General features: G+C 38.3%; 1 protein-coding gene across 2 annotated transcripts in view; it reads left to right on the top strand.

Moving 5' to 3' along the window:
• PHEX (phosphate regulating endopeptidase X-linked) overlaps positions 1-16647 on the top strand; it is a 276100-nt gene that overhangs the window by 81386 nt on the left and 178067 nt on the right. For both annotated transcript variants that reach the window (XM_072615274.1, XM_072615275.1), the window contains one exon: positions 10906-10999. In XM_072615274.1, coding sequence (XP_072471375.1) covers positions 10906-10999 — 94 coding nt within the window. The remainder of the gene's footprint in view (positions 1-10905; positions 11000-16647) is intronic.

The raw sequence follows: 16647 nt of genomic DNA, 5'->3' as shown, positions 1-16647 counted from the left end.
GAGCCAGCATTAGAACTCAGATTTTCTTTGACAACCTTTCTCAGACAAATGTGGCACCACGCAAGGAGTACTGAATTAAGAGTCAGAGGACCTGAGTTTAAATTTAAGCTCTGTCATTTGCTTGTCAAAGGATGCTGAGTAAGTCACTGCTTCTATTTTAACATCTGTAAAATGAGAGGATTGGGCTAGACAGGTAGAATTTATAGGGCACTTTTAAGTTAGTAAAACACTTTATGGATACAATCTCATTTGATTCTCACAGCAGCTCTGGGTGCTACTGTTACCCCTCATTTTACAAATGAGGAAGCAGAAGCTGAGGAAAATTAAATGACTTTCTATGGGTGGGGTATAGGAAGAATCATTGGGTAACAAGCATATTTGGGATGACTTGAACTCAGGTCTTCCTGATTCAAAGTGCAGTATTCTGCACTGGACCACTGAGCCCATGATCTCTAATGGGCTTTCCAGCTCTAAATCTATGATACTATGTATCCATTAGATATTATTATACAATATCTGGTGTATAAGGCAACCTTTGGTTATCTCCCTTTTACCTCCTAGAGAAAATTTATTCTGATTTGCCTGAACATAAGTTCCTTGAGGGATAAGACAATTCCTTTGTTGTATAGCACAGTGCCTAGAAAAATAAAACAAAACACAACAAATACTTATTTTAAAAAATATATTTATTTTATTCTGAACTTAATAAATAAAAATTTCCATAACATGGTAGGATTGGAAAAAAAGATGATTGAACATGAAATTACAACTTGCTAATTCTTACATATAACATATAAAATACACATATGTTGCATGTATAATATATAATAAGCTTAGCATCTAACTTTTTCCCCCTGGTCCTGCCCCAGCCCTAGAGATGGCTACCATGAGACACAAACATATATGTACAAGTGTATATGCACATGTATATGCATATGTATATGTATGATCCTTCTATACATGCTTCTATTTCTCAGTTCTTTTGCTAGATGCAGGTAGCATCTTCATGGGTCCTTTGAGGTTAATTTGGTTATTTGTAGAAGTCAGAATGACTTAGTCACTCAAAGTTGTTCTTAAAATAATAATGCCCTCACTGTATACAAATTCTCTCGGATTTAGTGCAAATCTATCCATGTTTTAAAAAGATCATCAAACTCATCATTTCTTATAGCACAGTAATATTCATCACAACCACATATCACAACTTGTTCAGTCATTCATATAACAAATATTTGTACACGTACAATATTGTGATGGCAATCAAATTAGGATCTTTTGGGCTTTTGTTTTCCTAAAAGTGCCTCTGATTGAATAATGTGATTGGGGAAGATCTTTCCCATCCATTGATGGGCCTGCCCATTATGGAAAGCTTGATTAGGGAACTTGTTTTATAGGAGGGTCCCAAGTACCTTTGTTTTTTCTACTGAGGCACTGGGTCAGAGGGTCATGCCCTATGGCTCTGAAAAGTGTGTAAATACTCTGAAGGTGAGGTTTTATTTTAGGAATTAGTTTTTGTAATAAGGTTTGAGTGCCAGATGAGAACGCTGGGAAGCCCCTTTAAGGAGTTCCCCGGCTTTGAGAACCCAGATGTTGTGCTTCCCTCACTGGTAACTATGGTCAGACAGCTGTTTGTTGAATTATAGTCAGGCAGAGGAAGCCATATCTGTTGACGTTGGATTTCTCTGTATTTTCTCTGAAGTTCAGGGTGCTGACTTTTCCCCCTGAACTAAGTGAATGATATATGTGCTCGGTTAAAGGAATGATACATGTGTTTGATTAAAGTTATTGTTAGCCCGTTATAGGTTACCTTTCCTTTCATTAATGCACATCTAAGAAACTGTGATAGCAGGCCCCCATGTATACATTGGGTTGCTTAGTGATACAAATACCTAAATCAAGATGTAATGGCTATAATGGACCAGACGTCTGAAGGAGAAGCAGTATAGTTTAGAGGGAAGAACGCTAGATTGGGAATCAGGACACAAATAAAATGCTGGAATTGGAAAGGACCTTAGAGATCATTTAGCCCAATCCATTTATTGCACCTTCAGGAATCAGAGGTTCAGAGAAAAGGAGTGGTTTGGATCTTTGCTCTTAAACAGTTACATCACCTCGAACAAATCATTTGACTTCAGTGCAAAATGAAAGGGTTGGACTCTTAGATCCTTTGCCCATCTAATATTCTTTGAAACCCAACTAAGACACATTTACTCGTCATGTGGTAATAGAGTAATTTGATTTTTAATTTAATATTTAGCTTACCTAGAAATTTCAATGGGAAGCTACAGCTCTCCCTACCACAGTAATGCTTTAGCACTCAATGAATCAGTTTCTCCTCGTTCCTGGATATAAGCTCATCAATTTCATAGAGGCTTTGGGAAATTGTATTAATATAGTTTTTAAAGGTGTCTAATTTACAGCCAGTGGCCAGACTAAGCCCTGGGAGAATTACATATATTAGAAAATTCATCTATATGGTAATAATGATTATACTTTAGATTTTCTGGGCTCCTCTTATTTTAAAGAAGGACAAAGAAAGTTAGTGAGAGAATAGAATAAGAGAGGATTTTAATCTGGTGCTTGTCAAGATGATAACTTGAGCAAATGTAAACTCAGTGAAGTTCAATAGGAAAAACAGACAGAAAATTTACCCTAGAGAACTATATAATAACATGTATCAAAACTTTAATCTTAAATATGGATGAAAAATACTTCCATACAATTATGCATTGACCAGGAGCAGATTCAAAAGATACAGAAATAATTTAGATTCTCTGTATTTCAGTGAATTTCCTATTCTCTGTGTATTACCCAAGGTAGTAGTGGTAGAACTTTACTTTTATCCTACAGCTTTGCACTTCCCATGTTATTTTGTCTTCACAAGAACCTTATGTGTTAGATAAAGTGATTATTATTATCTGACTTACAGATAAGGAGACTGAGACAGATAAGTGATTTTTCTAAGGTCACACAACAATTAGTTGTAGCATTGAGACTAGAACCTGGAACACATGTCTGTCGATCCCAGAATTTTGCTACATGGTATTCAACTACTATCTACTTTGGAAGTATATTAGAATTGAGACAGATGACGCCATGACAAGTACTTATTTTGGTGTTCTGAAGTCATTCTATCAGTTGATCAATAAGCATTTATTAAGCACTTATTAATACCTGTCACCAGGCTAAGTGATGGGAATTTTTTGTTACTGTTCAGTGATTCAGTCGTGTCTAACTCTTTGTGAGCTCAAGGACCGTAGCCAGGCCCTTCTATCTCCACCATCTCCTGACATCTGTCTAAGCTCATATTTATTGCTTTCATGACAATATCGATCCTTCTCCTCCTCTGCTTTCGCCTTCTCCCTTTGCCTTCAATCTTTCCAAAACGTTAGGGTCTCCCTATGAGCTCTGCCTTGTCATTATGTGGCCAAAGTATTTAAGCTTCAGCTTCCAGGTGGATGGAAATACAAAGGTAAAAATGAAATGTCAGAGAGACATGGAAAGACTTTTATGAACTAATGCAGGGTAAAGTGAGCAGGATCAGAATAACTTACACTAAAATATCAGTACTTATGAAAACCAACAACGGTAGGACTTAAGACTTCTGATCAATTAAGTGATCAGTCATTATCTTAGAGGTCTGATAAAGACGAAAGCTGCTTACCTCATGATAGAGGACCATGGACTAATATGCAGAGTGAGAAAGGTATTTTTGGATGTGACCAATGTGGGAATATTTTTTTTGTCTGTACTTAGGTCATTTGGAGGTCCTTCCTTCTCTAGTTAGGAGGTGAAAGGGAGGGAGGAAAGGCCTGATAACTGGAAATATGTCTATGTACATACATATATATGTATATGTATGTATGTGCATATATATGGAGAGAGACAACAGAGATAGAGACAGACAGAGACACAGAGAGAGACACAGAGGCAGATAGACACACACAGAGAGTGACAGAGCAGCCTGATATTTTTCATTGCATAGAGATCTACCATGTGAGAAAGTGCCCTCTATGGTGTGGGTTGGAGATGAGACCAGTTGGGCTGAATTTAAGATTATGTGAAGGGCAATGATGTATCATAAACCTAAAAAGGTAGATTAAGTTCATGTGGTGAAGGGTTTTAAATGCCAAACAAAGGAATTTGTATTTGATTAGAAAGATGATAGACCATTGGGGTTCATTGAGCAGAGGAGTGACATAGTCATTGCAATCTTTTAGAGAAAGCTTAACTAAATGGAAGATAGTTTTGAGAGAGGAGAAGCATGAGACAAGGAAACCAAGGAGAAGTTTATTGCAATAGTCCAGGCAAGAGGGGAAGAACACCTGAACCAGGACAGTGGCTTTGTGAGTAGAGAGGACAGATGAAAGAGATGTTGAGAAGGTTGAATGGAGGGGAAGTGGCAGGAAAGGGAATAAATATGTATATACCACTTACTACATGCCAGGCAGTGGGCTAAGAGCTTTACAAATATTATTTCATTTAATATCTCATTGAACATACAAGATTTGGACACTTTCTAATGGATCCATCTGTTCTAGTTCCTTCTTGCCCATTCGTTTTCTCTTGGTTTCACTGCTTCCATCAGCACCACTGATGACTTTATTCAACTCATTCAATTCTGGTCAACAAACACTTGAAGCTCTAGGCACACAAAGAAGAAAGGACATGGTCCTGGTGATAAATTGATAGAAGAGGCCAAAGGAGAATGAGACGAAGGGTAGGATCACTTGACTGGAGGGATCTTGGAGGCTTTACCCAGGAGATGGCATTGAGCTGGACCTTGAAGAAAAAGCAATCCAACAAGTAGAACTTTGGGGGGAATCCATTACAGCCATGGGAGATGGAGCTGTGCAAAATCAGGGAGATGAGAGACAGCAAGACAAGATCTAGAAACAATAAATGGTCCAATTTGGAAATAAAATTAAAAGATAGATTGGAATTAGATGATCACAAAGGTCATTTTTCTAGTTCTAAATGTTTGACCCTAGGCTCCAGCTTGTGGAAGACTGTGAATACCAGGCTATTTATTTAGTAGACAATGGGAATCATTGGAGATTTTTGAACAGGCAAATGAAATGGTCAGACTTGGTGTGCCAGGCATGGTGCTAAGTAAGGTAGGGATATAAATATGAAAAAGAAAGACATTCCCTGCCTTCAGGGAGCTTATAATCTAATGGGAGAAGACAAAAAAAAACAGAAGGATGAAGATACACTGTTCGGAGAAGTCTAAAAGGAGCATAGCCAGGTGGGAAATAAAGAGAGGACTTGCCTGAGCATCTTTCTCAAATGGAGGTTTGGGAGGAAGTTCTTTGTTTTATTCTATAATCACTGGGTCCCAGAGGCAGAAGTTATTGATGAAGTATGAATGCTGAGGCTGATTTGATCTTAAAGTATGAAAAGTTTCCTGGGGGGATGATGGAAAAATTTGATAGTTAAATGAAAGATTGCTTGGATTGGGTAAAGATTGGAGGTAGGGAGATGGGTTACAAAGTTGGCAGAATAGTCAAGACAATAGAAGTTAGTTAGAGGGTGACAGTGAGATTGGAAGGAAGGAGACAGATATGAGTGATATTTCAAAGGTAGAACTGAGAGAATTTGGCAACCGCTTGGGTGTAGGAGCTGAGATTCAGGAAAGAGTTAAAGTTTCAAACCTGAGTTCCTGGAAAGATAATGAAGCCATCAATAGAGACAGAGAAGTTGGAGCCGATTTTCAGGAGAAAGATGATGACTTATGTTTTTGTCTTCTAAGAGTTTAAAGTGTCTTCAAGAAATTCAGGTAGAGAGAACTGGCAGATACCTGGGAAGGGGGACCTGGAAGTCAGAGGAGGGTTTAATGGTGCAAATGAGAGTGGATGAGACCCTTCCAAGTGGGTGTAGTAATAGTAGCTATAACTTTGTTGGACCTGAGTTATTGCTGAAACTTTGATAAGTGGGCAAAAGTCCCTTGTCTAGGATTGGTCTAGGTTTGTCTAGCATTGGTCACTACAGTGATTGTGGTGGCAGTGGCTCTTGTGGCAGTTGAGTAAATTGAGTAGAGGTATACTTTGACTTTGGTGAACTGAATTGACATTCTGGTCCCAAAGTGACTGGAAATTCGGCACAAATTAAGGGGATGGTGGGTAGGGGAATGACACATAGAGAAGGATGTGGCTCCATCAGTTTTTGCTATAAAAGAGATTTGAGGATTCTACACACGAGAGAGCCTTAGATTGTAGTGAAAAGAACTCTGTGGACTTGGTCTCAGAGGGCTTAGGTTTGAGTCCCCCACTCTGTCACTTACTAGCCATGTGACAGTTTTGTTATCTGTAAAATGGGTGTACTAACAAGAGGATTTCTTTCCCCATAAGGTCTTTGGAAGGGAAGCACTCTGCAAATCATAAATAATACAGTTATTGAATTGCTATTATCATCAATTTTCTCTTTTTGGGAGACTGGTGGTTTCATTGGTATAAGGAACTCTTGATGAGAAAACTGTCCATAGCAATGGAAATCTGTCCTTGCCCGGATGCTGGTAGATAGTTTTAGAGAGTTACCAGGGACACTGAGATTTTGATTTTAGGCCAAAAGGCAGGTTAAATACTTTGTCCAGGGTCAAACGCTGCAACATGTCAAAGTCTGAACTTGAACTCAGGTCTTTCTGACTCTGAAGGTGATATTCCATCCACGAAATCATCAATTCTACATTTTTACAAATTTGACTGATATAAAACTAGAACAAAGCCTATAATTATTGCCCTCAGACTCTCATGGACATAGCTACCTATTTTTGTTTGTTTCTTTGATTTTTACCATTTTGAATCTCCCAGTTACTGTGTATAGCAAAGCCCATTATTTTTAGGACAAACAACAAGTTTCTCTCAGTTTTATATGAAGAGGTGGAGGTTTGTGTAATTTGGAAACTATTTTTCAGTGTATAGGTATCTATTTTTTTCTTTCAAAACAATCTTATGGTGGATGGAATGGTGGTGTTTTATATTTGGAGGATGACCTACATTTAAACCAGTAAGACATCATATGACTTGCCATCTCTAAGGCAAAGCCTGCTTTCCATGGGGTGAAAACGATCTTTCCCTCCTCAGATTCCTTTTCCGGCACTTTGCCTACACCTGTTTTGTAGGTATGTCTCATTCTTCATCATTACACAAACACTTGTGCCCTAGTCACCACATTCAACTATAAGTTCTGGGAGTCAGTCAATAAACATTTAGTGAACACCTACTGTTTGCCAGGCACTACACTAAATTCAGGGCACACAGAGAAAGGCAAAAGCAGTCCCTATTCTCAAGGAACTCACAGGGCAGTGTGGAATGTATCTTTGTATCTCCAGAAGCGTTTTGCATATAGTAGGTGCTTAATAGACGATAACTGAATTGAAAGGAATTGCCTTTTTCTCCTACACTTCTCAGGCTGCTTTTAACATCCATTTTAACCTGGGGAAAGTCTAATATTATGCTTTGCTCTGAGCCTTGAATCCCACCCGGAGCTAGTTCATATCGAAACTCTCCTAAGGAGCCTTTTCCCTTGCATTGACCTTAAGTGAACCCTATGACATTCCAGCATATCCTTCCTCTCCTGGGTCTACAGTCTGATCTAAACACAAAGTAAACACGTTAAAGAAGGAAGACTCCTGCCAGTCTGAGGCCCTTAAATACTGCTGAGGAAAGAGTTGTTTGTTGACAGTGTGGGTCTCCCTGCGTGCCTAGCTCTAATAATTGGGTATTCTATGAGGAAACAGCCTGAAAGGACCTGTGCGTGGTCGTCATGCTTTGCCAGCTTTTAAAAGAGTGTTCAAAATGAACATTGATAACTAGGGACTATTATGTAAAAAACCTTGGATGCCCTAGGAAGCTATCTCAATGGTATAGTTTTTGTCTCGTTCCCTCTTCTTGGGTACTTCTGTTTTCCATTTCTTTATTTATTGCCATTTGGGGAAATAACCATACTGCTGGAAAAAGCTTTTTGGAAAAAAATTATAGCTATTTTTATTGACTATTGCCGAGCTTTTTTATTTTGTATTTGTTTGATGTAGCAGAGTATTAGGCTGCAGTGACTTAGTCATTAGGGCGATAACTGCTGCAGACATGGTGCTGTGAGCTCTTGGAAGTTGTTCTTGATGGAATTCTCTTCCGATATTTATAACACACTGAGGAAACTCATCAGCTCCATGTCTGACTGGGTAAATATCCTCATATACCGCATGCTAGATAGCACAGGCCTTGTTATACCCCTATGTTAGCGCTGCTCTGGCTGTTAATGTATCCCATACGTCATTCTTCACTCTTCTTTGCCCAAATGTGGTTTTCCGAGTGTATTTGGGTCTACGTGGATGGTCTTTATTGAATCAATGGCATAGCAGAATGGGTAGAATGCTGGACTTGGAATGAGGCCTTAGGCCTACATCCTTCCTCTGACATTTTCATAGCTGTGCAGCATCTGAGAGGCTGAGGCAATGCTCTAAGATTATAAGAGATAAATGGGTTCTAATCTGCACATTTTATTAAATGTTTTCATAGAATAAGTATCCTAATTTGTTCTGTAAAAAAACAAAACAAAACAACACAATTGACCCAGCTGCGTGATGCCATTTAAACCCCTTTCTCTCACACCTCATCACTCTCACACTTAATCCATGTTTCCCACTTAGGGATGGTAGCTTTTCCATCTTGTCCAACTCTTCGTGACCCCATTTGGGGTTTTCTTGGCAAAGATAGTGGAGTGGTTGGCCATTTCCTTCTCCAGCTCATTTTGCAGATGAGGAGACTGAGGCAAACAGGGTTAAGTGACTTGCCCAGGCTCACACATCTACTAAGTGTCTGAGACCAGACTGATCTCATGAAGATGAGTCTCTCTGACTCCAGGCATGACAGTCTATCTGCTGTGTCATCGCAGATTCAATGAATCAATGAATCAGTCAATGAGGATTGATTAAGAATCTTCTTTGTTCCAAGTATTGTACTAAGCACTAGTGATACAGACAAAAGTGACATAATTCCTGCTCTCAAGGAGCTTACATTCCAACGAAGGAGACAACATACATATGTGTATATATGTATATATGAACATTCATGTAGAACATCTATACATGGTGTTTCATCCATAGAATGTAAGCTTCTTGAACATAGTGACAGTTTCATTTTTTCTTGTGTTTCCAGTATTTAACATAGTACTTGTGCTTGTTTAGCCATTTAGTTCTGTCCAGCTCTTCAGGACCCTGTGGACCATACTGTGAGGCAGAATCATATGCTTCATGAGCATCTCTTATGAACCTTAGTGTTGGTCAGTTGTATTCAACTCCTCATGACCCAGTAGATCATCACGTACCAGTGTTGTCGCATTTCTTTCCTCAGTGGATAAAAGCAGACAGAGATTAAGTGCCTTGTCCTAGTTTACACAGGAAGTAAGTGTCTGGGGCTGGATCTGAACTCAGATCTTCCTGACTTCAGATTCAATACTCTGTTCACTATATCATGATACCTTGAAAGAATTTACAGTTGAAAGGATGCTTGAAGGTCATCTAGTCAGACCCTACCTAATTTACTCTAGAGGAGGAAACTGAAGTTCAGAGTAGTGGAGAATATGAAGGCCTGTATCATACAGCTAGGTGGTGTTCAAGACAACTGGGTGTTGCAGTGGATAACGTGCTGGACCTGGAGTCAGAAGGACTCATTTTCCTTAGTTCAAATCTGGCCTCAGACACTTACTAGCTGTGTGACCCCAGACAAGTCACTTAACTCTGTTTGCCTCTCTTTCCTCATCTGTAAAATGAGCTGGAGAAGAAAATGGCAAAGCACTCCAGTATCTTTGCCCAGAAAACCCCAAAGGGGTCATGAATTGTTGGACGTGACTGAAAATGACTGAACAACAGCAAATCTAAAGTTTTCTCCACAGGATGAGCTGGTATATTTTGTGCTTAAATTTAAAAGTTAAAAGAAGATTGTGTCCTAGATCTAGGGGTCTATTTGACAACTTGTGATTCTTAAATATAGTCTTTTTAAAATTTTAATTTATTTTAATTTTTAATTATCATTTTCTCTTCCTCCTACTCTCCATCGCCTGGGAAAAGAAAAGGAGAAAAACAAAACCCTTGAAACAAAGACACCTAGTTAAGCCAAATAAATCACCACGTTGTCCACGTCCAAAAATGTGTTAGACGTTGTCAGTCAATCAGTCAGCCAACGTTTATTTGGTTTCTATTAGGTTCTATGCAGTGTGCTTGAATTTTCTCAGGTAAATATTAAAATGTTGTGATGTGATAGGCTGAATGTCCCTTCAAAACACTCATATTTGTAGCATTAGAGATACAAAGAAAGGCAGAAGATAGTCCCTTCCATTCAGGAACTTACTGTTCAATGTGGGGGGGGTGGGCAAAATGTAATCAACCAGTTATAAACGAAATCTATACAGGAACAAACCATCTATGAGTGCTTGCTATATGTGTAAGTATATATGTGTGTGTGTGTGTGTGTGTGTGTGTGTGTGTATGTGTCTATACATATACATATGTGGGTATGCGTATATAGTCTTTAACCCTATTCAGAGAGGAGGTCTATAGCCAGTGCCCTTAGGAGACAGCATTCTGAGGTCTGATGTAGGCTCATTCTCTTCATGTTCAGTCCCATCATCACAGACAAGTTACTTAACCCAGGCCAACAGGCTCACAATCCAAAGGACTTAAATGGGGGAAATCAAACCAGGACTAGACTATTTGTTTATTTCTTTGTTTCATTTATTGAGCTTGAACTTTTTAAAATCACTTTTCCTGCCCAAGGCAAAAGTTCTGTGTCCTTGTATTAAGAAACCTGGTCAAGCTTTTCCAGGAGGGATTTCTGGGGTGGTCCACAGTACATCCAGCCCTGAGTTAAAGTACAGCTCATGTTTTTCTGTCTCTTTCATGCTTAACAGGACCATTGCCAACTATTTGGTGTGGAGAATGGTTTATTCAAGAATTTTAAACCTTAGCCGACGTTTTCAGTATAGGTGGCTCGAATTCTCCCGGGTAAGTATAAGAAATTTCTGTTATGATGTCACAACTTGAATATCCCTTCAAAACACTCACATTTGTTAGCAGATCCAGTAAAATGCATCTTCAGGGACTGTACTGAAGAAGAATTAAACTCTGCATTACAAGCTGATGGGTTATAATTTATGAAGGACAATGTTTAGGCATTTTTAGAACTATATTTGGGGCCATTATATTGTGTTCAGTAATAATTTATTAAATGCCTATTGGGAATTAATGAAAGAAACACCATTTATTAAATATCAGCTATATGCCAGGCACTGGATGCTAGGCACAGGGGATACAAATGTAAAAGTGCCTCCGAGGAGCTTACCACAGTTATTATTTTGTAATAGAGGAAGTCAATCTTTGGAGAAGGGATGGCCTGGGAAGGAAGCTTTGATTTGGAGACTCCCAGGGATGGTGAGTTAAGCCACAGGGCAGCTAATTGTCTTGCATTTTCCAAAAACAATGGCAAGGTTGATTTAATTACTGTTGGAGAGAGGGCGAAAGAAGGGCCATGTACTCAATGACAGGACTGATGATCTATACAGAGAGGAGGAACTGCATTTATACTCGCTCACAGTTAGGACAGCTCTGCCCTGGAATAGAGTTCTAAAACTGAGTGGCTTGATACCTCCAGGGAAGAGGAGGGGACTTGTTTGTGGAGGTCCAAGGTCTGGAAGAGTCAAGATGGGGAAAAGAGAAACAGCTGCAGGGCAGATGACAAGGTTATTATGGGCAAGACACTGACAAAGGCTCTCTATCACTTAATTTCTTCTTCCCAATGATTTTACTATACAAGAAGAATTCCCTGTGATATACTTTTAACTTGAAAAGTTTGCTTGCATTTCTAAACATTAAAGAATAAAAGTAGATTTAAAAAATAGGGATTAATGTTCTTTATTTGAATTAAAAAATCTTATTTTTAAAATTTTAAACATAAGTACAAAATAAGAAAAGAAAAAGAAACAAACTTAAATACTAAAACTAAAATAATACAAAGTAGGAAAAGAAAAAAAAGCATTGCCATGTGCACAGCAGAATGTGAGAGGATTCAAAATATGCAGCAATAAATTTCCATTCCAAGAAAGCCTATAGAATAAATACTATGCACTACGTTGGGAGCTGTCCATCTTTTCTTTGCTTCCTTGCAAGCTTTTTTTTTTGCTCTCTGCTATGCACTTTTTATTTTCTTTTTTTCCCCTGTCCCCGAAAGCTACAATTATATATATATATATGTACACACACACATATATATATATACATATGTATATACATACACCAACATATATATATCGATATATGTAGACAAAAGATATACATATTCACACATATGCTTATACATACATATAACTAGACATACATATACTTAGATATTTATAATCATACTTATATATGGACATATATATCCATATGCATCTATGTAATACCGCACTTTATACTCACTTGCCCTCTCTTTCTCTGAGGGTGGACAACCTTTTCCTTCATAGGTCCAAGTCTTTCCATATTTTTCCAAGTCCACCAACTCATCATTTCCCATATACTACAGTGATATTCCAATCTTACACTGTCTAGTTGTGGGATTAATGTTCTTGGGAGATATGTGGCAGATAGACATATCCTATAACTTCACTGAATTTGTATCTTTTCACAGAGTTGCAGGGACAAATTGGTCCCATGGCATCAGTTTCTCCTAGTGGATTCTGTTGGAGGTGTTCAAATCCAACCATAATCTCCTTTGAGACCTCTCTCACCTCTCCTTTTCTATGCTCATCTTTCTCCTCATTTGAACATATATCACTGGTTACAAAGGTCTTCCCTTTTCTTTCTGAGAATTCTGGTTTGAAGATTTATATTATGCAAAACCTGAAAATATGTGGTATCTTCTCAAAAGTCTTTAAAAAGTAAAAAACAAACAAACTTAAAAGTTACTTTTACTTGTTTTCCTTCATTTTTGATAGTTATATTTAAAGCATAAAATTAGATTTTACTTACCAGGAATGAATCATAATGATGATACTGGTAGTAATAATAGCATTTCCTTAGTGCTGTAAGGTTGACCAAATGCTTTACATTTATTATCTCGTGTGATCCTTGTAACAATTTGAGGTATGTGTCCTCTTCATTTTGTAAATGAGGAATTGGAGGCTCAGAGTTATTTCAGAAACTGAGAGTTATATATTAAGCTATATATTATGTATAAGCTATGCCATATAAGTAAGTGACATACACTGGGAAGAAAGCAATAAATTCATTAAAATTTAGCAAATGCTCCCTCTGTAATAATAATATTTAATAATAATAATTGGCAGTAACTCATACTTAGAACTTTAAGGTTGGCCAAGTGCTTTGTATACTTGATTTTATTTTCTCCTCATAATAGCCCTGTGACATAAGTGTAATTTGTCACTTGAATTTTATAGATGAGAAGTCTGAGGATCCAAGAAATTAACAGAGCTATAAAGTTCCCAAGTGTCTGAGAGAGGATGTGGATTCAGGTCTTCCTGAATCAAAGTTTAGTCCTCTCTCTATGCTACCTAGTAGGTATTAGAAATATAAAGGTGAAAAATGGGTAGCTTCTGTTCTCAAAGAGTTTTAAGTTGGTTTGATGGAGAGGGATTTAATATGTATGAGGGAAGCTAGGTGGTACAGTGGATAGAGAGCTGGGCCCGAGGTCAGGAAAATTCATCTTTCTGAGTTCAAATCTGACCTCAGATACTTACCACATATGACCCTGGGCAAGTCACTTAACCCTGTTTGCTTCAGTTTTCTCATCTGTAAAGTGAGCTGGAGAAGGAAATGATAAGTCATTCCAATATCTTTGCCAAGAAAATTCCAAATAGGATCAGAAAAAATGGGATGTGGCTAAACGATGACAATCATTATATGACATGTAATTATGTATATGTTATACAGAAATAAAACATATATATATATATATAAAACATATGTATACACATATATAAATTCAGGAAACATATTAAGTGCCTACTATGTGCCAGGCATTGTGCTAAGTCCTGGGCATACAAATAAGTAAAAGAAAGCTATTTCCTGCCCTAAAAGAGACAATCTAATGGAGGAAGACAACACAAAAGAGGAAGCTGGAAATCAGGGGAAGTCGGTAGGGAACATCTTGTTCCACAGAGTTGGGACCAAGCAGAGGTGCATGACACATATTTATGTATGGATGCTTATTACAAGATAGAATTCAGTAGGTGCAATGTAAAGAACCTGGGCAGGTTTTATGAAAAAATGTGAAGAGAAAGAGCTCATTTTTACTTATAGTTAGGGTAGATAGGGATAGGGAAGGGGTAGGGAAAGTTTCATTGTGGAAAAGCCTTCTGACCTGTCCTTTGAAAGAAAGGAGGGACCTTGACAGAGATTAGAGGAAAGGAGGAATAACTTGAGCAAAGAGGCATCAAGATGGGAAAGGGTACGAGGAACTGTTTTGTTGTTCACCCTTCTTCTCTAAGAGAAACAGTGATATCACAAGGCTGACGTCTTGGCATGTTCATGAATTGGATTTAAGTGAGGCAGAGTTGAGCAAAGTTATCAGCCTCTCTTCTCCAGAGTCCAGAGTCCAGTGGAAAGACAGAAGTCAAGATGACTGTTTGGGGGTACAGTGGGTGACCTTGGCCTTTCTAAATTAAAGTCTTTCCCAGGTCTCCATTTGTCTGAGGCAACATGCATTCAGTGACTAAGTGCTAGGTAAGAAGTGAGACAAAAGATAGCCTAACGTACCATCACAAAAATATCAATCGGAGGGGAAGACCTTCAAAGTTTCTGGCCAAAACAGAAAACAATTGTTATTTACACTCATTCTAGGCCATCAAAACTAAACAGCGAGCCATAGAGGCTTGGATTGGGGGTTATTATTGGTCATTCAATGAAAGTCAGAGTGATTTGAGTTTAAAGATTTAGTCAAGTAGCTCCATTTAAGAAACAATGGGCTTTTTGAAAATCTGTTTTTTCAGAGCTGTATTTTGAGAAATCACAAATGAAAACTATACAGGACAAAAATAATTTGTCCCTGCTTAAAAAAATTGAAAAAGAAAAATCTAGTTCCCAAATCTGAAAATATGTTACAAAACATAAGTGACAAAATATTATATGCCTAGGGACAGAGCACCCACATGTAAGGATCTGACTTCTCAAGTGGAGGAAGGATCACATCTGGTGAGGCAAGAAGAAAAGGAAGAGGAGGAGGAAGAAGAAGAAGCAGCAGAAGAAGAAGCAGAAGGAGAAGAAGAGGAAGCAGAAGAAGAAGAAGCAGAAGAGGAAGAGGAAGAAGAGGAAGAGGAAGAAGAAAGAAAAAGCAGTCCAGTTTGGCTAGAACACTAAACTCATACATGAAGGAGAGTAAGATACGATAAAGATGGACAAAGAGTCGGGAGCCATCTTTTGGAGGGACATGAATGTTTAAACTTTGTTGAGTAGCCAGTGAGGAGCTACTGAAACTTTTTACCAGAGAAGAAAGATTTTTTTTGTGGTATATTAGCAGGATTACATGGGCAGTGGTATGGAGGATGGATTGGAGAGAGGAGAGACTAGATGGAAGACTAGTTAGGGAGCTACTGGAATAGCCAAGATGGGAAGAGAGAAACCCTGGACTGGGACTGGTGCAGTGGAGATCAAAGGCAGATATAGATGCAAGAGAAATGGTAGGGGTAGAAACAACAGAATGTGGCAAATGGAGGTGGGGTTTGGGGCAGCAAAGATAATTACAAAATTATGAACTTTTGTGATTAGAAGGGTGGATGAAGGTAGTATGAGCAAAAATGAAGAAGTTAAGGAGTAGGAAAAGGAAGATGATGAGTTCAATTTTAGACATGCTGAATTTGAGGGATTAGTGGAACAAACAGCTGAGGGTATCCAACAGGAAATGAAGACAATGGAATTAAAACTCTAGTAAAAGGTTATAAGAGAAAATGTAGAGTTGAGTCATCTATATAGAGGTGCTAACTGTGAGTATGTGAGATTGCCAAAGGAGAAAGAGGAGAGAGAGAGAGAGAGAGAGAGAGAGAGAGAGAGAGAGAGAGAGAGAGAGAGAGAGAGAAAGAGAGAGAGAGAGAGAGGAGGAATGATTTCAGATTTTAGGGATCTGGACTATTTGGTGGTGCATGAATGTGATCCTTGACATTCCATGTTTAAAAAAATTGTTCTAGAAAGTATATGTGTTTAGGAGTGGGAAAATGAAGAACTAGCAAAAAAAAAAAAGTAGTTGGAGAGATAGGAGAATCATGAGAGCATGGTGTCACAGAAGCCAAGACAGGAGAATATATCTAGATGGAGAGGTTAATTCTGAGTGTTGTGTCAGCCCTTGTATGTAATGAGACTACTGAAGTTTATGGAGAATAGTCTACTCCTTTAAAGAGGCTGACATGGCCAAAATCTAGTGGATACTCTAAAATTGAAATTACAAATAATTCAGAGTAGTAGAACTAGACATGGCAAATGTAAATGGGCTATATCATGTTAATGGCTGGGAAACTCCTCAATCCAGAGTTCCCAAGATCCTTCTGGGGAGTAATTCTTCTCACCTTGAACTGTTTAACTAGATGGAGGGCAACAAATCAAGAGGCAAGTCTAGAAGACAGTAGGTTTAATTAGCATCAGATGACAGATAGTTGCCAAGTGGATAG

The sequence above is a fragment of the Notamacropus eugenii genome, chromosome 5, assembly GCF_028372415.1.
Source record: "Notamacropus eugenii isolate mMacEug1 chromosome 5, mMacEug1.pri_v2, whole genome shotgun sequence".
In the NCBI taxonomy this organism is placed as follows: domain Eukaryota; kingdom Metazoa; phylum Chordata; class Mammalia; order Diprotodontia; family Macropodidae; genus Notamacropus; species Notamacropus eugenii.
Note: the sequence above shows the minus strand (reverse complement) of the source record. Positions and strands in the feature narration are given on the sequence as shown.